The 27812-nt window shown below is 44.6% G+C and overlaps 1 protein-coding gene across 1 annotated transcript in view; it reads left to right on the plus strand.

The window, feature by feature from the left end:
- The window catches only part of NEGR1 (neuronal growth regulator 1), a 117793-nt gene that overhangs the window by 44165 nt on the left and 45816 nt on the right, over positions 1-27812 (plus strand). The window contains exons 5-6 of the mRNA XM_029959735.1: positions 19567-19687; positions 24796-24947. Of these exons, the coding sequence (XP_029815595.1) occupies positions 19567-19687; positions 24796-24947 (273 nt within the window). The remainder of the gene's footprint in view (positions 1-19566; positions 19688-24795; positions 24948-27812) is intronic.

Consider the following 27812-nt stretch of genomic DNA (forward strand, 5'->3'; position numbering starts at 1 on the left):
GGGGGGAAGGTGTTTTTAAGATTGTTTTATTTCTCACTCTTTGGCTCTTATTCTGTTAGTGATAAATTTAAGTAATATCCCCACTTTGAGTCTGTTTTGCCTGTGAAGGTAATCAGTAAGTGACCTTTGCCAGCTCTTATCTCAACTCATGAATCCTTAGGTGTTTTTTTCTCTCCTCTGTCCAGTTGCAGAGGAGATTGAGAGTGGCTTTAGTGGGTACCTGGCATCCAGCCGGGGTCAATGCACTACACTAAACAAGGAGGGAACAGGGATAAAATGGAAGCAATGTAGAAGTAGGATGTCGCTACAGCATGAAGCAGTTTGTACACCTGAGTGATCAGCCAGAGTCAGCTGATTGCTGACACTGCCCTGGCTGGGTTTTAGTGTTCCCCAGCCAGCTGAGCCCAGTGCAGGAGCTCTTACAACATCTGTTCCCTGCTGCTGATCCTCGTCCATCCTAACCAGGCAGAAAAACAGCTTGTTGCACCTGGGAGACGGTTGTGCCAGGGGTGGGGGTGCTGGCAGAGCTCATGTGCTGTGATCAGCCCCATGGGCACATTGCTCCAGGCAGGTGGGGCATGAGGGGGTGACTTTCTCTGCCCAGGGCAGCCTAGGTGGGCAACCCTGTTCAATGGGAATGTCGTGCCTGCCACCAAATCAATGGAATGATGCCCTTTTGCTGTTGAGCTGGCCTGGCAGGACAGCTTCCATCAATGAAAGTGAGATGTTTCATTTAGGAGAGATGTACTTTGCCTACTGGTCACTATTTGTAAGAAATTTATATCAAATTTATTTTCAGGTTTAAATCTGCAAAGTTCTTAAAAAAAGAAATATAAAAGAGAGGAAGCCTTCAGCTCCTCTGATTGTCCTGATTGGGCAGTTTCCTTTGTTAAATGTCCTTCCACCCTGTTTCTTCTTTAAAGGTATCTGTTAACTTCTCTGACAAACTGAGAAGAACAAGGCTTTTTCCCTCCATTCTTTTCCATTCCATTCTTTTCCTTTGTGCCTGAGGACATGGGTTAATGGTGGCCTTGGCAGTTCTGGGGGATGGTTGGACTCAATGCTCCTAGAGGGTTTTTCCAATCTAAACTATTCTGTAATTTTTCTCTGCTGCTGCTCTTACCCACCCCCATGTCATTCCATGATTGTACTCCTGGTGCAGGGATATTCTGCCCATCTGCCAGGTCCCTCCATGTGCTTTTAATTCCATTTACTCATGACTCCGTTCCTTGGTGGGCAACACTTAAACTGTGATCAACACACCCAACTCTCCTCCTTTAGTCTCACAGGGATCCTGGAATTTCACAAATGTCCACCACCTTTCCCACCTGGAGTGCTTATGATAGAAAATACTCTTGGAAGTAACATGTGTGGCTTATGCTCCAGATCTGAACAGGTTGGAGCAACCTGGTCTAGTGGAAGTGTCCCTGCCCAAGGCACGGCATGGGACGAGATGGTCCATTCCAACCCAAACCAGTCTGGGATTTCATGATTCCTACTTTTGCAACCTGAATGACCTGATGGGGTCTGGTCAGTCATATTCTACAGAAGCATCACTTCATCTCAGAGTGCGGGCAATCCCTGTTCCATCTCTGTGTCCCCCCACCGTGTGTTGTGCCATATCCTGCCACACCTCCCACCCCCCAGCACACAGAGCCACGTTTGTGTGAATATCGTCACTTAACTGCCTCTGACAACTTCTCATACATTTCCCTGTTGTGAAAGGGAACGTTCTCTCCCATAGCCCTGATAACTGGAAATAAATCAAGGCTTTATTGTGCCCAGTTAATAGAATGTATCAATGAGCCCAGAGTGGTTCCTGTGGATAGAAGCATAATTCTGAACACGGATATTCATCGATACAGCGGGTGTTCAGTCACCCGAGCGTGGACAAGAAAATTACCAGGTTTAAATTACTTTCTGAAATTCAAGTTTCTTGGCTGGGCAGCTTCCCACCCTACATAAACAATGAGCTCAGGCACACATGTTATAGCTCTAATGACTTTACAGGAGTTTTTCATTATACTGCTTGATATTGCATAATCTACATTCTCTACTTGATTTATGTCTGTCCCCCCTAATTTCCCTTTGAGAAACGGTGGCCTGAGGTTATGCCTGAATTCTGAGAGGACAGGGCGGGGAAGGAGAGGAGAAAAGCCATTGAAGCTGCTGGCTGATGACGAAGGAATATGGTACCAAATCAAGTTCAGATAGATAAGACGTGATCCAATTTCATTGCTCCAGTAAATCCTATTAGCATTTTCCATTACATTTTGTAAGGCAAATACTGATTTATAGATTATAATATTGAACCCTGCTTTGAATGAACCAGTGCCTGGATTTAATATGTCATCTGAAAACTGGTCTGAAACTCTCTATGTGCTACTGTCACTCCACTGATTCTCTTCTGCTCTATTAGTGCCATGCTTAAAAATATTGAAGGCAGCTGCTAAATCCTGGAATTTCCAGAAGAGCTGAGGCCGTGCTAGGAGACTGAAGGATGGAATGTGTGCATCAGAAAACTGGCATTTATTTTAATTCATTTACAACTGTCAGCTATCTAAACAAATAGCAAACGTGGGTTTTAAAGTGGAGTGGTATCGCAGGATTCCTTTTTTTAAAGATCATTTATGCTAAGGGTTGGCTTTCCTGTAATTGTTCCTTGGACAGCTCTGTTAGAGCTGCATCTTTCATTAGAGTTCCCGTGCTGAGGGAGCCCAACTGCTGCCGGGAACACCAGAGAGCTCTGGGCCTGTTGGGTGTGTTGGTTTGGGTCCCTGTTCTTGGCAGCACAGGAGGGAGGACAGGGCTTCATTTTGGGGCCAGAATTCCCAAGCAGTTTTTTGGCATGAGTTGCTTTGAGGGAAATCATGTCTGCTGCGGCCTGGGTTCAACCTGCAGCAGTTCTCCTGCCTCCCATGTGCCATGAAGAGAAAGCTTATCTGAAACATTTTGCAGGCAGTAAGTACAAAGAATACAAAGAAAACTCAAAATATTCCAAATATTAAGCCTTGTGTGCTTGTAGCAGCATCTCTTTGCATGGGTATTTTCCATTAAGCCTTGAAAATATTGAGAAAAGGAAGTGGATATATGGTATGATAACCTGTATTAACCTTGTGAGCTGTGCCACTGAATCCACAGTCCCAGTAGGTGTTTGCCCAGTCCCTCCATAAGGCACCTCCAGTGATGGCAGCAAACTCTCCTCAGTCACAGTCCTTAATTGGACATTTGTCACAGTGTCTAATGTGACTCTGTCTCGCAAAATCACAGCCCCATTCCTCACCTGTCCCCTGGGGAATGGAGATCAGTCTCTCCTTCAATCTCTTCTCAGCCAGTGAACCTGTGCCCCCCTTGTTCACCTTCCTGTGTTCACCATGTCTTTAAATCTTGAACTAACACACCAGGTGAGGTGTTGTGTTGCTGAGGATGGGGAAGGATATTTTTTGCTGCCTGTTTGTATGGCCTCAAGCTGTACCAGGGGAGCTTCAGGTTGGACATCAGGAGGAATTTCTTCCTGGAAAGGGTGGTCAAGCCTTGGAAGGGGCTGCCCAGGTCGGTGGTGGAGTCCCATCCCTGGAGGTGTCCAAGGAATGACTGGACGTGGCACTCAGTGCTCTGGGCTGGGTGACAAGGTGGGGATTGGGCACAGGCTGGACTCGATGATCTGGGAGGGCTTTTGCAACCTCAGTGATTCTGTGATTCCATATACCTGGCTCTAGGCACTTGTCTTCCCTGTGACAGCAGGACCCTTGGGGGGGAAGGGGTTTACCCCCAGCAGCCCAAATCACCCTCTGCAGAATGTCCATCTCACCCCCTCACGGGATTCATGAGCGTTTAACTCGTTCCTTTTTGGTTTTGTCCAGTTTTCAGACCACTTCTTCAATTTATCTGAATTATTTCAGGGTTCTCATCTCTGATAATGATGTTAACAGACCCACCTCCTCCTCCAGCAGCAGGCCCAGGACTGGTGCCCAGCTGAGCAGATGGGACAGCAGAGCCCTGAGCACAGTCTTACAGACAAAGGGTCCTCACCTAAGGCAGCTTTCAGCCAAGTCCAGCTTGTTTGTGCGTAGGGGCCGTGGTCAAACAGTATCTGCTGCCATTCCCTGCTCTGGGCAGGATCTGCTGACCCAACACAAACTATTCTTAACCAGCCAGTTGGCAACTGCTCATCTCCTCGTTATCTTCCAGGTGCTCTCACACCTTTGATTGCTTGACCAGCATTTTTATGGGCATTGGAGAGAAATGGGCTAGAGTGCAATTCCCTGGCTCTTGGTGTGCTCTCCTTGCCTCATAACAGTTCACCAAAGCTGTGTTAGGTGCTCACCCCACACCTCAGGAATGACATTGCAGCTCTGCATTTGCTTAATCCAGCTTTTGGATAAGTTTCTGAACCTCATTAGGCCAATTGGGTGTATACCAGTTTGATTTATTCAAGTACTTGCTGCATTATTCTTTCCTTGTCTTAACCTGAAATATAAACCTGTGAATTGTGGTCATTTGATTGGTCTCATTTTGTGTTTGCAATGATTCTGTCTCATTTACCCTTTCCTTTTTGTGCATGTGTTTTGTGTTCTTTAGTAAATCATCTAAATTAGGGGTTTGGGGGCTTTTTTCCTAATTTCATCAAGTTTTCCTCTGCCTCTGGACCTCGTGTCTGTATGCTCAGAGCAAGTCCCTCATCCCCTAGGTTGTGGTGGTCCCCCTCAACTCCAGAGCAGAGGGACCCTGGACAACCCTGTTCTGCCACTGGTTTTCAGCCAAAGCAGTGTCAATCCTGTGGGACTGGGTTTCTGGGGAGCAGTGAGGCTGTTCCAGAGGTGCCTCCTGTACAGATCCTGTGCCCCTTCCTGCTGTGATGGTTTGATAAGGTATTTTACACTGGGGAATTTTTCTAACAGGAATGTGTGAGTTTCTTGTAGTGAATTTGAAGTGCTGTGTTTGTTTTCGCTTGGCCAGGTTGGGGCTGTGCAGAACAGCTCAGCTCATTAACATTTCTTAGAAGTCGCCTTCCTGTTGCTATGGCACTTGGCATAACATTATGTGTAATATTCTGATTTTACTTGGAAATCACACATACTGTACAAGCCACTCTGTCCTCATTAGATCTGTAACTTTAAACCTACTGGGGAGAACCATTCTTGGACTTCAGTGCTTGTTGGGGCTCCTCAGATCTGGACATGTTGCTGTGACTTTGTTTTCCCAGTAAGTGTCTTGCTATGAACTGTTCCTGACGTAGGAAAAACATTTTCTTGGCAAGGTTTTGGGTTTGGATTCAAGAAAGAAAATTGCCTCAGTTAAATTATGAAACTATTACATATAAAGGCAATGCCCACATATTTTCTGAAGGTCTCTGTCCTCCTCTGCTTTGGCACCAAGTCTAAAATTGCTCAGAGCAATTTAGTTTTAATTTCCACTTTCTTCTAATATAAAGAGCAGAGGGAGGAGGGCTTCTCTTGAAGCACAAATCAATAACTCTGATTTCTTTCAATTTTTAATAGCCACAGATGTGCAGCTCCATATTTATATCCTTGACTAAATTTGGGACTGGGGGGTTATGGTCAGCATTGGCTTTAGGAGCCCAGGAGTAATTTTTGTTAAGAAATCAGTGAATCTACATAAATTTATTTTTGTTCATAAGTGCAACACCTTTTTTTTTCTTAAAACAACACGGAAAATGTATGGAACAGTTGTAGGTGTTTCTGTGGCTCCTTGTTTTTGCCATGTTGGTTGTTAACCAGCCTGGGAAGAACATGGGCCACCTTGGCTGCTCCACCAGAAGTTCCTAATTGTGACTGTGGTTGGCATGCTGCATCTCACAGCCTCAGAGGACTGAAATTTAATCCCAAATGTTTTATGTTGGTGGGAAAACAGCATCATATAGATCAGTCTCTCTTTAATCAAGATGTATTTCCCAGTATTGTAACTACAGAGAGCAATTTGCAGGTACTGACTGAGCAGCCCCAGTTCCCACTGGCTGTTTGCAGAGTTCTGTGTGGAGTCTAGAAAGACTGAACTTGGCAATGGCCTTCTGAAGTGCCAAAATCACCCTTTGAAAAGCTAAAAGTCCTCCAGCGTGTGGTTTCACTGCCTTTGGGGAAACATGTTTTCCTAAAGCTTATGTTTATCTCAGGTTACCTTTCAAAATGAGATTTTTGGCTTCCAAGTCACACTGGGGACTCCTATAAATCTGAGTCCTGGTTCCTATTTGGTTCTGTTACTGGGTCAGTAGGGTTTAGTGCAATGTGAGCTCTCCAGAATGTGGTTCTGCTCTGTGTGAGCTGCCTTGGTCTGGGATGTGTGGGTGAGGGGATGCTGGTGCACACCAAGGACTTGCATCCCGGGGCAGAGGCTTCAGGCGCAAGAGGTGACCTGGCCTGTCTAAGCTGTGCCCAAGGCATGACTTCAGCTTGCTCTGTTTGCCACAAATTTCCTGGTTTTCTTTGGGAAGGTACTATGAGGATTGGTCCCCTTTCAGTTTGGGTTTCCATTCCCCAGGTCCACCTACTGCAGACCTGGAGAAAGAAGAGTGTCTTACCTTCACTCCTTTTGATCTGAAAACTGTTGCAAAAGATCAAACTCAGAGTTGTGTGTGTCCTTTCCTACTCAGAATATTCTGTGATTTCGAGTGGGGGAATAGTCCTGTTCCCCAGTGTGCTGTTGGGGGACTATGGCCTGACTTCTCGAAGGATGCACTGACAGTCTGCAATACAGGCAGATCAGGAGGGAGGGGGGTGTGGAGGTTTGTGTATCAGCCCAGCAAGACTCTCTCTTGTCTGTTTTTTCCTGTTATTGTTCAATATTAACCTAATTCTAACAGTGGAATTCTCTGTTGTACAGATGTTCAGGCTCAGCAGTTATAACTTTTACATTTGAAATACTACTGCAATTAAAAACTTGTAGGAAGGCTGCCAGGGAATGATGGAGGGGCCTGTTTTCCTGCAGCACATTTCACACAGCTGGGAGGGGAGAAATAACACTGGAATTAGTTTCTGTGTTGGTGGGTTGAGTGTTTGAGAACACAGAGCCCACTCAGGTAAAGGAGATGAGGTGTTTGCACAGCCCATATGAGAACTTTGATCAGGATTTAAGACAGTAACAGCAGAGTTGAGTTTGGATCCAGCCATCCAGTCCAGGGACTGCCAACCAAATATTTCAGGTGAAAGCAATGCAAATTAACAGCCGGGGTTTTGCATAAGATAAAGATCTTTGTAGAATTTCTGCTATCCTGTAAAATGGAGGTTTTGCTCATGCACAAAATAATTAACCAGGGTTTACTTTGGAGGGTGTAGTTATTTTTGGTCAACATTAGGATTGAATTCTTATTTACTTAATTTGCAAGGTATTATTATCACCGAGACCACTCATAGGAGTCATGATGTCCTATCTCATGGCAACACTTAAAGAAAAACAACTTATACCAATTCAATAAAAACTGGTCTTATATTTGAAGCCACCTTAGTTGGTTGGGTGGGGAAAGGATGTAGTTGGTTTGAAGAAAATATTTCCTTTGCTGGTGGGGAGAGAAGCCTCTTGTAAATGTAATGTTCGTCATGCTATATCCTTCAGGTATTTTTATTAACATTTCAGAAGTCAGATTAAAACAATATAGTTCAAGTTTGTGACTCAAGTGCAATTTGGCTCCTAAATTAATATTGATTTCTTTTGGGGGTGTGATGGTTTGTGCTGAGGTTCTGAAAACTGCTGTGTGGTTACTGCATATTTCTGAAAAATGCTGCTCATATTGAAGCATGACAGAATTGATTATACTGTTCCTCCACATTGGTGGCATTTGTGCCAACACAGCAGATCATCGGGGACTTTGGCAGCACAGAACGAGGGCTCGTGTTTGAAGGAGTTGGAGCATTAGTACTCAAGATCTCTCTCCAACAGATAAGGAGCATGTTTTTCATCTTCTCAAAGAAATTCTCTGCTTAACTGTGCCAAGTGATTTGAATTGCGAGGGAGTGGCGGGGCTGCACATCCCGTGCTTGCCGTGGTGCAGGGCAGGTGTGCTGGGACTGCAGCCAGGCAAGGGAGTGGCTTCTGCCCTCCAGCAGCACCTCAGGTTGGCCAGTGGCAGCTGAGGCTGCAGGACAGGGAGGCAGCTTCAGTCCATCTGTGGGAGAAGAGATGGTACTCCAGCATAACACCAGCATTGCTGCTGCAAAGGCAAATTAAGAGTTTAAACCACAAAAACCACCTCAAGTTCTCCCTTCGCTATGTTAGAGTGTCTCCAGCACTGCTCTCTGAACCACAGTAAGAGCTCAAGCTTTGCCAAGGAGGTTTAGACTGGACATCAGGAGGAATTTCTTCCTGGAAAGGGTGTTCAGGCATTGGAAGGGGCTGCCCAGGGAGGTCGTGGAGTCCCCTTCCCTGGGGGTGTCCAAGAAATGACTGGACATGGCACTCAGTGCTCTGGGCTGGGTGACAAGATGGGGATCAGGCACAGGTTGGACTTGATGATCCTAGAGGTCTTTTTCAATCTCACTGTGATGCTGTGAAATAATAATAACCCATGACATGCTCTCTAAAATCAGTGAAAAATATTGTCATCAACATATTGTTGATGGTTTTTATGAAGACACTGGTGTGAAGCTTTCAGACCATTGTTGGTGAAAGTGTGGGACCAGCTCATGAATAAGTGGACAGAAAAATTAATGAAAGGGGGTTTTAATAGTTTTTATCTTTTCTACTCTTGATTCATGTTAAGGCCAAAATAAGGTTACAATAATATTGTGGACACCCCTGTGTATCCATCTCTAGTGAAGCTACCTTTCTTGTAGCTCCTTCTGCTGGCCCCAGTAGGAGCAGGAGCATGCTCCTCTCCATGGGTATGGCTCCCCAAAGGGTCAGCATGCAGGTCCTGTCATCTTCAGAGGTGCTGGAATTTCACACCTGCAGGTGGATGTTAACCCCCAACCTCACGGGATGCAAAGCCAGGGAGTAACTGAGGAAAAGCCCTCCTGGGAAGCCAATCCTGCCTGGGGCGGATGCTTTCTCCCACTGCCAGCTTCTCCAGGCGATCCCACTCTGAACACCAGCTAAAATACAGTTTGGGAAAATTGAAGTTTTAATAGAAGATGAGTCATCTCTAAAGAGCTCCTGTGTTTCAAGAAGCAATTTGGAGCGTTCAGCAGACTGTGTGAGACTCCAGGCTGCGTGAGACTCCAGGCAGAAGCCAAAATTAATGGAGAGCTCTCCAGCTTCCATGAGTGTTCACTTGCCCAGATCACTCTTCAGCAAAAACAATTACTTAAAATATTTCTCCTAGCTTTACACACTGTAAAGCAATATTTCTCCCAATAATTGTATTATTCCTTATTGCTGTTGGGCCAAGACTGAGTCTCCCTCGTCTCTTGAAGTGCCTTTGAGGTGACAGTCAAAGGGGTTCCAAGAGAGCAGGTGACACCAAGCGGGATCATGGGAAGACAGGTCTGAACAGTGGGTCAGTCTTGTGAAACTCTCCATCCCTTGATTATTTTTAATATTTTTTTTACCAGTAATTGCAGTTTGAAATGGTTGTGCAGAAGGAATGTGCTTTGCACAACTTGTAAGTGTGTGGGCACAGTGTGACCCCACGTGGGACAGTCCCTGTTGGCTCCTACCCTGGCTACATTTGGCATCCAGCAGGACACCCAATACCTGCTAAGGCAGGTACAACCTGGTTTTCCATGCTGACATGGCTAAATGAGATCTAATATCTCCTGAGGGAGGTGGCTGGTGTTAGCAAGTGTGTGGTGGAGGCAACAGGTTGGAGCTAAGGCAGCTTGAGAAGCTTTACTTTGCTTTTCTAGTTTCAAACAAAATGGTGCTGTTGACACAAAGAAAGGAAAAATTTCCAACATCACTTTTCAGGCTTTATAATTCATAAAGCTGGTTCTCTTCATGTTTTCTACTTCTTCTCAAACAAAAACAAACTGTTTTGAGGCTGAAGTGACCTTTTCTGGACCTTAGAGCTGCAGAGCAAACACGAGGTTCTGTGATGGAAGTTTGTGCCTCACAGGCACAGCCAGACTCTGAGACACTTCCCAAAGACAAGGAACATCATGGACTGTGTTGATTTGGCACCTGTTGCACAAAGATCACGATAGTCAGTGCTAGACTAAAGAATTCAGTTTACAAACTTTGAAAAACTCACTTAAAATGCACCATCTCCAGTGTATTTGGAAAAAATTCTGTGTAATATCAGATGTATCAAAATCCAGGTGTTCAGCTGCTTCTGCACCTGGTGGGACTGATGGCAAAAAGAGAGTCTGGAGAAAGAGAACAAATCAGGAATTATTTTTCAAAGCAGCAGTTTTCTTAAGTGAGGAATTCCCAGTATTCCAGGTTTCCCATGTAAAGCATCTGCATCTGAGTGTGGACTTGGAATCTATTGTCCCTTTTTGAAGAATCCGTGACATTCTTTGGAAACAAGGAGTTGTCACAAGAACATTAAACAATCCACTGGGACAAACTGGGAAGCCCTGGATGTTTCTGGTGTTCGGCAGTGGCTCAGTTTTTGGCTCTGTTTTCCCCCAGCTCGGCATCACGTGTGTGCTTTGTTTTAAGCCCTGATCTCAGAAGAGAAGGTGACCTCAATGCCTCCATTGTACCCAATTCATTGGCTTTTACCTGTTTCAATACCACAAAACAGAGGAGCAAGAAATTACTTTATATGGACAATCTTATAAATGAATACAGATTGGAGAGAGGGGGAGAAGGATAGACCCTTGAGATGCATTTGCTTCAATAAAATGCTTCTTTTCCCACAGCCAGATGATTTTTTTGGTGCCACAAGGGTGCAGGTCATGTGTTTAAGGAGAAGTCCAAAGCAGGCAGCTCTGTTTGAGCCAAGATGCCCAAGGAAACCTCATGTGTTCCTTGGCCATGCAGCGATGGAGGGTTTGCACAGGTATTTTGGGTGTGCTGCAGGATGCAGAAGCCACCTCTCCCTGTCCCATGGAGCTGCCAACTGAAACCATGGACACAGATGGAACCTCTAAGAGAAAAGTAAATGTCACTCAGAGTAAACAAGTTTCTTTTTAAATTAATATGGCTGTATCTACTCTCCCCTTTGGACTTGCAGGAGGTCTGGGAAGCCCTTGTCAGTTACACTGGGTTGAAATTTTATGATTTTAATTCTCAAACTTGTTTTCAATGACATGAACTTTTCTGAGAGCGTTTGGAAGCAGCCAGGATTTCTGGGGCTTTATTGCTTTTAGTCAGAACCTCCCGTGGAAGTGACTAGTCTTTGTCACCTCTCGGTGTCCGTGGTCCTGTTTCCATCAGCTCACATCTGTCACGGTTACTGGGGGAGGGGGGAACCAAACCCTCCCTTTATGTAAACTTCACTTCTTTTTAATCCAGAGCAATAGCTTGGAGACCTTTCATGGCTCGTTCTCATTCTTCATGAGCTACATATGTACATGAGCTCCAACACACTGTCAGCGAACAGGGGTTTTCAATCAAAAAGCCTGTCAGGAAAGCTGATTCACTAACAAGAAAGCTGTCAAGCTGTGACAGCTGCTGTCTTTGCAACCCCAAACAATCTGTTCAGTGCTAACTCTGACTTATGCTTCCATTTATTATACAGCAGTAATGAGTTCTGGCCTTGGAAACAGCATTTTGGGGAGCTCACCTGGCTGTTTTGGTATGGATGTGGATATAGCAAATCAGAGCCCAGGTGGACGGGATAAGTTTGCTGCAAAAAAGTTCTACTTCTGTCTTTGGAGTTGTTTTTTTAAAGTCCAGATCCAGTCCTTACTTCAATTTTTGTAGTTAAGCATTGGCCTGGAGATTTCATTACTGTTGTAACATAAGAAGATTAGCATTTCTTATTTTCCCTATTGTGTTGAAAAATGGCTTATAACCCTAAAGACAACACCAGGATCCACAGGAATTGGTTCTGATGTTTAATTATCCCAGGATCTCAGAGCCCACTAAAATTCCACCTGCAGAAGGAACTGAGGAGTCAGGCTGGTGCTGCTGTCCAGATCCAGTATGCAAGTTGTCAGCCTTTTGTTTTAAAATAAAAAGAAAAGGGAAAGAGCACCTTGACAGTCTCCTTAAGTAACTTCTTCCTGCAGTATCTTACCAGCTCTAAATCTTGCTTCAGTTGTGACTGATTATTGCTTGCCTGGCCCATAAGGGAGAAGGGAAGAGCTGATCCCTTTTTCCTCCTGTCTTGCACATTTAGTGCTGCAATATATCCCTAATAAATCACCTTTTCCAGCTCTACTAATCCCACTTCCTTCTGTTTTCCTGAACTTTTGGCACTCCAGTTTAACCCACAATAGTGCCTGGCCATAAAGCAGTGGTTTGTTCTAGATAACACATCTGTTGTGCATTTCTGGGCTAATTGTCATCTTAAGTCATCAGATGAGGACAATAAACTTCAAAAATATCTACATGAAGCAAATGAAGATGAAACTGTTATTTTTTGAGACCACAGAAAGGCTGGTCAGGGTCCTGACACTGAGCCCCCGGTGTCTGATGTTCAAAGGGGACTGACTGGCATATCCCCAGTCCCCAGACATGTGTGAGAGCTGTAGCAAGATGCAGTTGTACCTGGGGGAGACCCTGAGGAGGGTAACAGCCACCATGAGTTCATCATCAACCCTTCACACTGTGTCACTAATTCCCATTTATCACAGGGGAAGGCAGAAGATGTCACATGTCACTAGTTTTTGGTGTGTGGTGCTTACAGCTGCAAGTGGGCGAAACATGGATGAGAAAAAATGTCCCTGGGGAGGATGTTGAATTAGTTAGAAAGTTGTCCCCCAAAGGCTCCTTGTCAGGGACGTGGGTCCCCAGAGCTGAGTCCGGTGCTCCGGTGTGTGAGTGGTGACCTGGTGGTTCCTGGTGGGGCCGAGCTGCAGGTGGTGGCACAGAAAGGCACCACTGTGGGCAGCTGAGGCTCTGGGCACCAGTCAGGGGGAACTGAGCACAGCGTTTTCTGGAGTGGTTTCTCCCTCCTTTTGGTGTTTCCATCCTGCCACACCTGCTCTTGTGCTTTGGCTCCTCTGTGCTCTGCTAGGACTGGAGCAGGTCCCTGCCTGCATTTCTGACCTATTGTGAGGGATTTTGCATTTTTGTTGCAAACTTTCTTTCCTTGGAAAACTACCAGCTTCCTTTAACTCATTTTCCCCTCAGCTTTACTGCCAAAAGATCTGCTTAGTAATTCTTGGAATTTGTTGAAGTCCATTGCTTTTATCTTCCTTAGAGGGAGAGAAATAGCAAAGCAAAAGCGCTCGTATTTGTTCACACCCAGGCTCCCGGCCAGCTCTTCCTTCTGGATTGGCACCAGCTGTATGACAGCATCTCCCTCCCTCCTCCTTGCTCCTCAGTACCACTCCAGGATATGGATTCTCATTTTTCCCCTTTACTCCCCATGCACACGTTGGCATTACCACTCACCCTCCCCTGACACAGCCGAAGGGAGCAGGGGAGCATCTCCCCCACAGGGGCCAGGGGCTGCTTCCAGACAGGTCTGTGGCCAAAGGGGTGCAATGTGTCAACGCTCACACACAAATATTTGTCCATATAATGCGCGCAGGGATCCCAGGTCGCCTGAGGAACGTGCCAGTTCATGGCTGGAGCTGCTCACCCGTCCTTGGATGCTGCTCAAGGAAAGGGTTTGTGTTCCCACGCTAGAGCAACTCCTTTAATAGGGGATAAAAATACATTTACAGAGCTGCATTCAAGGGAATATGAGGAGAAAAACGCTTTGTTGGAAAATAGAAGGATTAAATAGATGAAGCAGTGAGATAAAACCCAATGGACAGAGAAACAAAGCAGTTCTAACTTGCCTTTTTTCTCCAGCTCCCTTGAGGTCTTTGTTTGCTTTGCTGGTTTTGGGAGGTTTCATTAAGTTTCTTTCTCTTCTTTTTTTATCCCTTAAATACCTGTAAAACATGTTGTTAAGACTTCCTGTCTGCCAGGCTATTATTTATTAAGTATTATTTTATGTTGCTGATTTTTATGTTTTCCTCCCACATAACAATTACTCATGGATTTTAAGTTTTCTCTCAACACCAGGAGGTTTTATATTCCAACCCATAAATTGCACAGCAGCTGGGGATTTGGATGGTTATAATGCAATCCATTAGATGGAGCTGAGGGAGGAACATGTTTTGGGAAATTTATATGCCCTGCAACAAGGCAGATCCCACACAGAGAGTACTGGAGAATCCACTCGATTCCCAACAGTGCAAGGTATTTACACAATTGTTTAACTGACATCTAGAGTATAGTGCTTATAAAGGGAAATCCTAAATGGGAAAGGGAAAGCTGAAAAAGAGAGAGATTTGGATCTGAGATTGGGAAGAAATCCTTTCCTGTGAGGGTGGTGAGGCCCTGGCTCTGGTTGCCCAGAGAAGCTGTGGCTGCCCCATCCCTGGAAGTGTCCAAGGCCAGGTTGGACGGGGCTTGGAGCAACCTGGGATAGTGGAAGGTGTCCCTGCCCATGGCAGGAGATAGAACTAGATGAGCTTTAAGGTTCTTTCCAACCCAAATCATTCCAGGATTCCATGAAAAGCACATAAGAGATGCTGGGTTACATATAGAACTGCATTCTCACCGATATCTCATACATTTGCATATAAAATTTATGTGCATGTACAAGTCAAGATCCCACTGAATCTGTGTGTTTTGATAAGTCGTCAAGAAAAGATGGAATAAATAAGCTTGTTAGTTGCTGAGCCCAGTGGTTGTTACAGGCATGTCTCTCAAATGTTTCTGCACAGCACAGAAGTTTCTGACGTGAAGAGCCATTTATTAAACCATTCCATTATTTTGGGAATAGGTAGGACTGATGCTCGGAATAAATTAGCAAAATTAAACAATCTAGATTGTCAAAAGCCCATCTTAATTATCTAAAGCACAAGTAATACTGTTTCTCTTGTAAAGACTTGTTACTGTATTGACAAAACACTATGTGTGTACATATATCTAAATGAATATATTTGACTATTGCTGATATCTGGTTTTCTGAGCAGCAAAACAGATCTCAAAACCCGTTCTCTTACCTAAGTTTTTATCTTAACACCCTGGAAAGCAATTTCACTAACAAAAGCTGACATTAGGATACCAAATTAAAAGCTGATGAAAACTAGGAAAATAAAAGACTTTCTTTTTTTTGACATTTACAATTAATGCCACAAAAATGTTAGATTAATCAGACAATATGGGTGCTTACAAAGGTGAAATTGAAAGTTACCAGCCCTGAATGCTCGCGTAAAAGTTAATAAATTCATCTCGTAATCATTATGCACATGCTAGTTATAATAATTTACTGTCCATACCAAATCTTTATAAGCATTGTAATTAAATATAAAATGCACATTAGAATTATAATGAGTAATTAGGGCAACATAACTAATGTGCATAAAAGTCCCAATGCTCATTAAAATGTAAAAAGGGGAAACCTGCTCTAGCTGGAGTTTTAGCGTGTTCCCTGTGCCTGTGTATGATAGGGATTGTTTTAACTGTTGCCTTAGGCATTTAAAAGCAAAATGAAACTACCTGGAAGGGGACCAGATTCAGCAGGACTTTGAGTCATTTCTGGATGAAACTTAAGTTGTAAAATTCAGTTTTCCAGCACAAACGCCTGAGTCACGTGAAGGTGTTGGGGGACAAAGATGTGCAGAATCAGAATCATAGAAAGGTTTGGGTTGGGAGGTACCTTGAAGCTCATCTCGTTCCACCCCCTGCTATGGGTGGGGACACCTTCCACTAGACCAAATTGCTCCAAGCGCTGTCCAGCCTGGCCTTGCACACTGGGCTTTGTAGGGTGAGACCTGCACAGGCCCCACGCAATGACACCGAACCCCAGGCGAGCCTGGGGACATCTGGCATCGCCTCCAGTGCCTGTTGGGTCCAACTCTCCTCACTTACACACTTCTTCTGACAGATCTCTCATGTGGGGATACATAAATATGTATTTCTGGGGAATAATAAATATGTATTTTGGCTCAAGCCCAGCCTTCCCTCCTGAGCCACCTCACACAGGGACAGACGTGAAGGGTGTTGGTGAAGCTCCAGTGAAGCCACGGCTCTGACACCCTCTCCAAATAACCTTTCCCAGCAAAGCACTCACAGATTTGAGAAATGGATATTAAATAAGTTCCAGTAATGTATTTCCAAGTCAGAAATTAGGCATTTGTTTTAAGAACCTTTCTCTGCAGGGCTGAACCACGGGAGAGGATTAAACAAGGATCCACTGAGGGAGACTAAACCTACAAACATGAGTCACAGAAGCCCAGTGCTGCTAACAGATTTATAGCAATCATATTCTTTTCTCTATTATTTTATATAACCATTATTTAGGAGATATAAAAATGACAAATACCTTTAAAATTATTAGTCTTGCATGAGGTTTTCTTGTTAACATCACTGTTCGATTTGACTGCAGTATCTCTGTCAGCCCCCTGACTTGTCTGGGATAATCCCCACCTTGGGAACTCAGCAAGGGTTTCACCCCCTTCCCTCCTTCTGCAGCCTCTGCCAGGTTTCCCTCTCTCCTGGTGCTCTGTACCTTTGAGACAAGGTGTTACTTTCTTGCTGGCTTGTTTATTATTATTTATAGTGAAGGGCTCAGGCACAAGGCTGTGTCTGCAACACAATGAGAATCTCTTCCCACAGAACTCGTGGAGGGGAAACCCAGTGAAGGCATTAGTTGCAGGAGTTTGAGGGAAGACTGCAGCTGGAGCCTCACCTGTCTCACACCTCAGAGGATGCCAACAGCTGCAGCTTGACTGACAGCACTAAAATCAGCTCCCAAATATCTCCTCAAAAATGAGTCTTTTTGACTGTGTAAAAAAAACCTACATTAAAATATATATATATATATATAATAGTGATGATCTGAGAATCTCTCCCAGGAGTTTGCCTCTTCTCTTTCCAAAGCAGGCCTTGGCAGTGAGAGCAGCAGGTTTTAGGTGTGATTTCAGCTGGAATATCTCGGTCTTCCACCCCCATGGCAGCAGGTGGGGGATGGAATCTGGTGGATTTTTGGCTCAGCTCATTACTAATCAGTGCTCCAGGAACACACCTGCATCAGACTAAAAACAATAAAGTAACCTGACAGTGATAAATCCAAGAGAATGGTGGCTCCAAGCGATCCCTGGGTTGTGTTTCCATACCTGTATTAACCAGGGATTTCCTGGAGCAGGGAACATTGGTTTTAATTCTAATTCTGAAGAAACAGAATCTGAAATCCTTCTGAAAGGGAGATCTAAGAAAACTCCCTCTTCAGAAATTTTCCAGTAGTTTCCAAGCAGAAACCTCACCAGATAACAAAACCTGGAATCGTTGCGTATGGCTGGGATGCAGCTGTAATCCCTTCCCAGCTGCAATGGGAGCACGGGCCCTGAGGCTCCTGCCTGAAGAAGGAGCAGCAAGCTGTACATTTTTATGCATCATTTCATTTTAAAACATATTGTCAGTGATGTTCTGCATTATGTAAAAAGCATCCAAAGCAAAAAAATCCCTAAAAACGACACAAAACACCAAGCAAAAGGTGAATAGACCCCAGAGGTAGCATGAAAGTGGTACGTTTTAGAAAAAAAACCTTTGTACACCACTCAGGCCTTTTCTTGTCTCTTACTCACTCTTCCAGTGGTCACATCTTTCGTACAACTTGAGTGAAGGAGTGGGAACGCTTTACGTGTCCCTGTTTATTTATGGATTAACTAAACCAATGTGTTTTTTTCTATGCACGTTATGCAGAGGTAGTCCTGCAAATTGCTTAAACACTTATTATCTCCTGGAAATTTGAATGTTACCAGTTGAAAGTTAATGAGTTTCTGGGTTGGTTTGTTGTAATCATCAAGTGTGTGATGAGGGAACCTGCCTATCACTGTTTTGTCATAGACCTGATGCTTCTTTAGTGGCAGGTTTGTGTAAAATATTCAGATCTCTTAAATTGTTTCAGAAATGAGGGGTTTGGCTGTCTAAAGAAACACCATCAAAGGTATTGGCGAAAGCAGGCTTAATTTGAATTTGTGAAAATGTGACTTTACAGAATTGGGTGTCAAGAGTTGCTCTGTTACTGCCCATGCTGAAGCACACACAGGAAGATCAGATCAGAAGCGGTTTGGAATGACTAACACAGAAGCTGGGAATGCAAAAGGGAGTGCAAAGGGTGCAAAGATAACATTGCCAAAGGGTTTAGCAGCACTGAATCACTGAGCACTTTAACATTTACAAAGCGATTTGATAGGTTTACTGTAGTTATAAAAATGCCTTAACTCTGGATTTGGGACAGGAACATTCATCCCAGAATCAATTCCCATGCATGTGGTTAAAGCCCTGTGTGCTCCTGTTTCCAGGTGTGTAAAGGGACGTGTTGAAAATTCCCCTGTGTTGGTTCTGACTGTTCCCACCTGTACCATGTATGAGCTCCTGGTGGGATCAGGGAGTGTCTCAGGCTCCACTGGGACAGTCACGGGATGTTTCAGCACTCAGATGATTCTGTCAAGGTTTATCAGGAGCTTCTGAGGTCAGGTCAAGATGGGGTGGGGGTGCATCACGACAGCACAGACAATGAACAATGGGTGAGATGGTGCCGAAAGCAGACATGAGGCAGTCAGAGCTCCACATGAACATAAACACCTTGAAGCAACATCTGGAAAACTGCTTGGGAAAAAGTAAACAGATTTTTATTTATAAGTTCTGTGGTTTGGTTTTTATAGTGTTTTGATGATGCACATAAATTATTGTATCAAACTAGAAAACATAAAAGAAATTCCAGGGGGGAGACAGTTGTTCCCTTTGATAATCTCTTTCCTGAGGAATTTGCTGTGTTTTATTTTCAGCTCACTGTTGCCTTTTGCTGGCAACTGGAAAACCTGACAATGGCTTTTTATCTTTATTTGTATCTGTGGTTCTAAGCTCAAAATGTTCATTACTATTTACAGTGTTTACTATTTAAAAAGACAAAATACATTTACTAAAACAACGCTATATCCAGTGCAATGCTGGGAAAGTCACTGTTCTGTGAGATTGATGGGTGTCTCATCATCTTGAAGGTTTATTTCTTAAATATGCAAAACAAGAACTCAAAGGCCACCTGAGCTCTGGGGTTTATGTGCTGTTTGCAAGGTGCCATGATGCAGGAGGTAAGAGGTGCTGGAACTGGGGACCCTGTGGCCTGGGCACTGCCTCGGCATTGCTGTACCCTCCCAATGCCAGGGGTCCTCGGCTGAGCCCAGTGGGAGCCTCTCAGTGCACCAGTGTTGGGGTTTCATGTGCTTCTTTCCCATTCCCAGGATTTACGTGCATCTTGTATGACACTAATGCTTACAGTTGTGGTTTACGCCGAGTAACTGTTGGACAACCAGCTTTTTTTCAGGATTGGATTGATCTCGCTCCATGTCTCAGTTGTGTTTTTACACCAAACATATAGGACAGATTTCAGAATCTGCAGTGTGGGGTAATTTTGACTCTTCTGGAAGCAAACGTGGTTGAATGTGAACCAAGCTGGAGACCACTCGTACCAGGCCGAGTGCGCCGAGGAGCAGCGGTGCTGAATGATCTGCGTGTCCAGATGCCAACATCCATTTTACAATTCTTTTCTTTCAGTTGCCCCCACAATTCAGGAACTTAAATCCAGCGGTGTGGTGCTTGGAGGGAACGGCCTGATACGGTGCGAAGGTGCAGGAGTTCCTGCCCCGAACTTTGAGTGGTACAAAGGAGAGAGGAAGTAAGTAGCCGGTGCTGCCGGGGCTGTCGCCTGCCCGTGGGGACCAGGGTGGAAGAGAAAGGAGCCGCCAGGCTGGGGTTGTCCCCATGGTGACAAGTCCAGCAGCTTGGCCTGCAATCAAGGCCGAGCTCCAGCAGCGGGTACCTGGAAGCGTTGGCTGTGCAGTTCTGGGGGAGCAGCTCAGTCTCCTCGTGGTTGTATTTCCTGCTCTGGACACAGGCTGTGCTGGGCTCTGAGAGTGATAATTGCAATAACAAGCCTAACATTCAAATGTGCTTTAGTAATTACAGCCTCTTAAGTATAATAAAAAAAAGCACTGAAAAAGCTACTAAAAGGATTTTTTTTTTCAATTCATCTTCCCAGGTTTCCTGCTGTGGGTTTTGGGGTGGAGAGGTTGTTTCATGAGCAAGACTTTCAACCAAATCTTCCTGTGTATGGATTTTCACCCAGTTGTGCCACTGGTGGTCTAGACCATGGGTCTGTATTCCACAGAGCTCTGCAGGTCACTGCATCCAAGAGGGGTCCAGGGAGTGCTCCTTGCTTGAACTCTAGAAATTGATTCTGTGCTTTGGGTTTGTTTGTAGCCAGCTTCACTTCCAGGTCATTAGTGTTATGGAATGGTAACAGGAATCTCTGTAGAGTCAGCTTTATTTTAAAACCAGCTCATTAAACAGGTAGATATTTTCCATTTTTAATAGGACATTGGGTTTTTCAGCTCTTGGCTTGTCTAAGAGCTTATTTCTGGTAGGTTCTCATGTCAGTGCAAAAGCAAGTGGATATTGTCCCTTGTAACTTAGTGTCAAGCTTTTGGAACTTCCGAGCTTCCAAGTTAGGTTTCTCAGCTCAAACATCCCCCTAAACCTGGGAGCTGGAAGGAGAATATTAATGACCCTTTTTCACAGAAAGCCATCTGTCAGCTCGTTTCTCAGCTGCTCCCCTCCCTCAGCAGGAGCTGCTCCTCCTCCCTCTTCACTTTGCTGAGCAGTCACAGCTTTGCACTTCACCCTATCCTAAAACATTCTCTAAAACCTGACCTTTATGGGACAGAAACTGGTTTTCCTCTGTTGGTGAAATTCAGCTGCATCCTGTTTGCAGAGATGCCCGTTGTGTTGTACCTATCCTGGGGGGAGTTGCAGCAGGAATTTATTTTGTGTAGAAAATATTTCAGCGCAGTTTTAGCACTCTGGATTCAACCAGCCCTTTCCAGCGTGCTAATCACCTTTCTATTTATAACACTGACCAAATTCCTTTCCCTTGAGTGCACTCAGTGCCAAGGCAGCAGCAGGAAAAATGAAGCAGAGCATTTCAGGACACCAGAGTTGTGCTTCTGTCTCAGTTTCAGTTGGTGTTTCACCTCAGCAAGAACAGTACTGTCCTGTTGTGTTTTGCTGTTCAAATGTTGTGTTAAATCTCACACTCCATCCTTTTTAGGAGTTGGACTTTTGTGATTCTTGTGGGTCCCTTCCAACTCAGGATATTCCATGAACTGTTGTTGGCAGATGACTACAAAGGTGCTGGGGATCTCTGAACCCCCTTCACTTGCAGGAAGGAAGGAAATCCATACATGCTGTTTTTTCCTTCAGTATATCCCCTTTCCCTCTGGATGATGGGCAGCCACCACAAGATGAGCCTTGGGCAGCTCAGTCATTGGTTTAATGCAAAGCTCTCAGAGGTAGCTCAGAGTAGCATCTACATTATCAGGCAGATAATTTGCAGCGGTACTCCAAGACTACATTTATCCCCTGGGAATACACACCCTACTGGATTTTCTGTTAACAGAATAGAGAGAATCCCATTTGCTTCAGATACTCTTGGGCTGGGACTTGTGTTTTTGGACATCTGAAACCCTAAGTGTATGTTCAGTGTCTGAAACAAGCCTTTTGGGCCTGTAAACTGTATTGTTGTTACTTAGATTAATGTAAATCCAAACCCACCGTTTTCGGACTCAAGGGATCATCTTATCATAAAAGAGCCATTAAAGCTAAGCATAAAGGCTGTAAGAGACTACATTAAGTTAAAAATATTAGTCTTTGAGGCAGAGAGGCTAATTCTGCCTAGTCACTGAGTTCCCAAGGGCTGCTGTTTGATAACTTTCTATAGGTGCTGGTGCCCAAGGTGGGGTGAGCTGGGAAGAGACAGAAAGTCTGGGGGAGAAGTTAGTAAAATCATCTTAAAATTGTCATTGGTTTGGGTTGGAAGGGATCTTAAACCCATTCAGTCCCACCCTCGCCATGGGCAGGGGCACTTTCCACTATCCCAGGTTGCTCCAAGCCCTGTCCAACCTGGCCTTGGACACTTCGAGGGATGGGGCACCTCCAGGGATGGGGCTTTATAAATGTGTGTGGCTTCTAAAATTGTAGCAGGATTCCCTGTAGAGAGGAGAATGACTTCACTATGCCAACTCCAAAATCCACGTCTGTTCAGTGTGTTGCGTTTAGGGTTACACAGAAATTAGATCTCAGACATTAAACAGCCACAGGGAAGAAGCCCAAAAGTCACCTAAATAAAATATTAAAATATTAATTCCCTTTTCCTTCTCAAAGCAAACAGGACACACATTTGAAATAACAAAACTCATTATAGGGGCTTAATATATTATAATAAGGTGAAAGTATTCAAATTTGAAACCAAAGGCAGGTACCCCCTGGGGGCTGGCACTGATGCATGAGCTCTGGATGTGCAGGAGTAATCTCTGGAATAAAAAGGAAATCACTCTTCCCTTTCTAACTGGTGCAAAGCAGAAAGGTGAAGAAACACATGGGGTGGCTGCATACAACTTAAAATGCCATTCCAGGCTGGGAAAGAACTTGGTGAAACCCAGACGAGTGATAAATGTGTGTTCAGTCAATAAACGAAGCTGAGCAGCACACGGGAGCAATTAATTTAAAAGTAAAAGCATCTGCTTCTCACAACTGCAAATGGAAACCCTCGGAACTGCTGAGTTTATGCAAACTAATGCCAGCTCCTCGCTCCATTAATTGCCTGGCTTATTGATATGCACATCTACTCAGTTCCATTTGCTCCACAACCTCCAGTCCTGGCCACCAGCATCAGCCACTTCCAGCAGGGATGTGCAGGGATGCTAATGTGGGAGCAGTGGGAGAGGAAGGAGGGGCAGGAGTAAGAGGAAAAGGGTTCTGAGCCGGCACCCACAGATCTCATCCTCCTGGCAGCCTGGGGAGGCAGCAGGTCACAACAAGCAGACACAGTTATTTTTTGAGGCAAATGTCACCCCTGACAGGGTATGGGGACAGCAAAATTCCCACCCCTGCAATGTTTTCTGGACAATGAGTTAAACCTTACAACTATAAAACAGAGATGCTGTAGCTCAAATTGTGGTTATGGGCCAAAGGGGTGGAGGTGGCTTGGAAAGAGCAGGTAGGAACCATGGAATCTCAGACTGGTTTGGGTTGGGAGGGACCTTAAAACTCATCCCACCCCCTCCCATGGGCAGGGACACCTTCCACTAGATCAGGTTGCTCTAAGCCCCATCCAACCTGGCCTTGGACACTTCCAGGGATGGGGCAGCCACAGTTTCTCTGGGAAACTTGTGCCAGGGCCTCACCACCCTCCCAACAAAGAACAAGCCATAGGTGGACAAGGAGCTGTGATTCCAGTACCCCAAGTTTCCCTGGGAGAGGGGCAGGGATCAAACCCTGAAAGGCAGCAGGAAGGGATGGTGGCCATGGCTGCAGCTCCTGCCCTCCCACTGTCACTGTGTGTGAACCACGATGTGATGGGTGGGTTTGGGAGTGAAGGAGGCCCTTGAGATTGTCTGCATGAGAGGCAGGAAGCAAAGGGGCATTGGTGGGTTTAGAAGAACATCCATGTGCGTAGGCTGAATGGACAAACTTCTGCCTTGCAGAGGAAGAGATGAATCTTCCAACTGCAGCGCTCACCTCCAACCAGGCACTTCAATCCCATTTCTTTTACATTTCATGCAAAACCCTGTGTGTCCATGGGATGTGCCACATCCTCTCCCCAACCATGGGCTGGAGGAGCAGTGTCCTCTACACCAACACAAGGAAAACACTTTTCCCTGCACAGGGAAAAGAAGTCCCCATGAGTGAGCAGCCTGTAGTGATCCAGTGGGAAGAGAGGCACTCATGTAATGATGAGTGTTCAACCCACAACATGCCAAAGTGCAATTAATGACAGATTTGTGGAGGTTTTTAGACAGAAAGGTAGAAGATTGCCTTAATTCCCAGGATATACCATTATATCTTCCAATATAGCAGACAAAAATTGTATTCTTAATCTAAAACTCTGCTCATGATGGGAAATATAAGGAATTAGGAGTAATAACCACAGCGAGTTTTTTAATAACATGGTTACCCTTTTCATCTCCTTGTTTGATCAGACGTGGTTTGCCTACAACAACACCATTTAAGTTGGTCATCTGGCTTTGCCTCGGTGCACCAGCGATGATTCTGACATGGCTTTGGGAGCAATACCAAAACACCTGCACAGTTCCTGTTAAATTTGGGGTAGGAAGCTTGAAGCTGAGTGAAAAGAGCCCTGATTTGGCTTTTTCCTGCACTTGGTTCCCTGGTTCCTGCCCAGGTTGCTGACTCAGCACATGTTCCTAGTTGCAAGTCTGATTTGCAGCCCTGTAAAACGAACTGTGGTCACAGTCCCACAGTCACATTTCTGGCTCCTAATCCTCACCTGCCATCAGCTGGTGGTGAGAAAGGAGACAACAAACTCCGGAGTCCGAAAAACACACTTTGAAGGACTTACCGTAATACTTCTCTGCCCCAAAGAGGGTATTTCAATTTCCAGTTGGATTTTCCCAATTCACAATCTAGGCTCTCCATCTAAGAGTTTCTATCCCACACTCTGGCAAGGCACGAGGGGGTGTGAGTCTTTATTTTCTTTCAGTTATAGGACACACAGGGAGCAACTCTTCCCCTCAATACCCCCAGCTCCAGCGTTGCATGTGGCCTCTCCGATGTGGGAGTTTTGCTCAGCAGATGACACTGGCAGCTTGCAAAGAGCTGATGGTGATGTCAGTGGTGTCTGTAAAACAAGAAAAATAAAGAGATTAAAAAAAAAGAAAATCTTGGTTATGGTATATGAGTTATAGACATTTTCTTTTTGCCTTCTAGACTGATCAATGGTCAACAAGGAATCACTATTAAAAATTATAGTACAAGATCACTTCTTACTGTTACCAATGTGACAGAAGAACACTTTGGCAACTATACATGTGTCGCTGCCAACAAGCTAGGGACGACCAATGCCAGCCTGCCTCTCAACCGTAAGTAACGTGGACATGTGGCCAGTGTTCATGGGTGTTTGTTATACAGACATGGATTCAAAAACCAAAAAGTAGCTGTGTGTTTTTCTCCCCTCTAAATACCATTGCGTTCCTCAGTACTGGAAATGATGCACCTGGTTGATTATCCCGTGCTGCAGGAGGATTTCTGCTCTGAAAGTGGTGGCACGTTTTGGGGATATCGATGAGTTATGGATCTACCAAAAAACTCACAGCTAAACCCAACCCGCCATCGTGGGGTAGAGGCAGAATTGGCACAGCAACATCTTTCTGCTCAGAAGAGCAATGCCAGATCCCTAAGGTACCACTGTAAACAAAGGTTAGAACATTCCACAAGGATTTCCAACAAGGAATATCCTGAGCTGAAGAACTGGGATGTGCTGGAGCTCTGCTCACACCTCAGTTTGTTGGTCATTGGCCTCTGGTACAGGAAAGTCTCAGAGGACTTGAGGTGAAATCTTTGGAAAAGACAATAAGCATTGTAAGAGGCAAAGCATTGGGATTTTCAGCATGGAGGTTGCCTAAAATGGGTCTCAGATGTCCTGTTTGGAAGGTATTTTTATCTGTGAATTGGTAGTGTTTCACTTTGTTGAATATTTAGCCTTCTGCTAATGGCATCCAAAGATGTTCAGAGTTGAACTCTTGGTGCTGAACTATCTGTTCTGATAGTGAATAAAACTGAAACACAAAACTCAGGATATATCCTACATGTTTTTCTCCACATAAAGATACTCCTAACTGAGCAAAAATGTACATTTTCAGTTGCTTAAATCCTACAGTTATTGCCTTCTAGCCATGAAACTTCCTTCTGAACATATTCCCTGTATGATGTGTATTGTCAGGTTATTCTAAATTTCTGCAGAAGAGCTGTAATAGGCAGAAAACAGCACAGAGCCTTGGCTGCCATATATTTAATATTTGAGGAATCATTAACAAAGGGGGAACGACATTGCACTTACTTGAAACAGAAAATGCAAGTGAAAACAAAGGAATATTATGCCAGAAGGAGATGGAATTTGGTGTATTTGCAATTCAGAAAGGGAAAATGAAGGTCTGGCTTCATTTGAACAGAGCAGAGCCAAATCTGTCTCTGAGCTGCTGCCAGGATATTATCAGTCTTGTATTGTGAGGGGCCATCCTTAAAAAACACTTTGGGATGCAGAGGTTAAAAATGTCATATAAGTACCAAGTACCTTGTTGCAAATCATAAAAATAGATGTTCTCCATCATGAAAGAGATGGGACGTGTGAAGCAGAATGGTCTGAGAGAAAACGCTGAAATCTGGGTCTCATCCTGACCTCAAGAAGGAAACGGGGGATGATGTTGGCTCAGAGGTTTGACTGAAAGACCAAGATGAAATGTCTTATTTTATACTATGATTTTTTTGTAATATAGTCAAAAAAAGGAGAGATTTCTGAAAGTGGTGATCTACATTTGGTTGGGAATTAAAATCATTTGGTGGAGTTTTTTCGTTGCTGATAATTTACATTAATCTTATCTAGGAATATTATAACTACAAAAAAAAAATCACAGGGTAGCAACTTGTTAAATGTGAATTCCTTAATCCTTCAGAGAGAATTTTCTCATGTGAAGCTCTACTTACATTTAATTTTTTTGGCAACGATAGCAGAACATATGTGCTGGTTCAGGTATGTGCGAAGGAACTGGGAGCAGTTCCTGGCTGGTTGCAACATTCAGTAGTCAAATGTAGGGTTAAATGTAATTTGATCATCATGTTACTTGAAAAAAGTGTTAAAAATTAGAGTTTATGACTTAATGTGTGTTTTTAGTCTGTAATTGCATTGGGAAGATACAGTCTGAGGTGCAGTTTTGGGCACCACAATATAAGGAAGATATGAAGCCATTAGAGAGTGTCCAGAGGAGGGCAATGGAGATGGGGAAGGGCCCTGAGGGAAAGCCGTGTGAGGAGCAGCTGGGGGCACTTGGTCTGTTCAGCTGGAGGAGACTGAGGGGAGACCTCATTGCAGTTGCATCTTGCTCAAACAGGCACTGATGTCTGCTCTATGGGCACCAATGGCAGAGCCCAAGGGAATGTCCTGAAGTTGTGTCAGGGGAGGTTTAAGTTGGCTCTTAGGAAAAGACTCTTCCCCCAGAGGGTGGTTGGGCACTGAACAGGCTCCCCAGGGCAGTGGTCACAGCACCAAGGTTGAGAGAGCTCAAGGAGTGTTTGGACGATCCTCTGGGGCACATGGTGTGACTCTCAGGGGTGGTCCTGTGCAGGGCTAAGGATTGGACTCGATGATCCTTGTGAGTCCCTTCCAACTTGTGTATTCTGTGGTTCTGTGATTTTATGTGGAATGGTTGGAATAACATCACTGATGCAGTGATTTGGGACCCCCACCACACATCTCGCTGCTGTCCCATGGAAAACCACCACAGATGTGCAAAGACATGGGAAAGGTTGTCACAACCCTACAGCTGTAGCACTTGAACCCTTGAGTGTGGATACCTGAGCTTCGACCCTGAGCACAGAGCACCCCTCTGGTATCGTGGTATCAGCAAGGTCTGGTATCAGCACCTTGTCCAGCATCGCTGGGAATTTGCCAATTGGCTGCTTCTTTCTGCTCTTAGGTTGGGGTTTTTAATAATAATGTGTGTAGCAGAGTTAGAAAATCTGTATTTTTTTCTTTGCACATCCCCCTGTAATACATGAATGACACAGAAGCTGTGCACGGATGGGGACCTTTCTCAGGGACAGGACTAAGCCCCTTCTCCATTACCAGTGTCTGAATTCAATGCAGATATAAAACTCCAGGATACCAGAACAAGGATTATTTTGTCTACTATGGAGAGGCTCTGGATTTCTGTGATCCATCAAGGCAACCT

Source organism: Manacus vitellinus, unplaced genomic scaffold (assembly GCF_001715985.3).
Source record: "Manacus vitellinus isolate BGI_N305 unplaced genomic scaffold, ASM171598v3 scaffold_21_pilon, whole genome shotgun sequence".
Classification (NCBI taxonomy): Eukaryota; Metazoa; Chordata; class Aves; order Passeriformes; family Pipridae; genus Manacus; species Manacus vitellinus.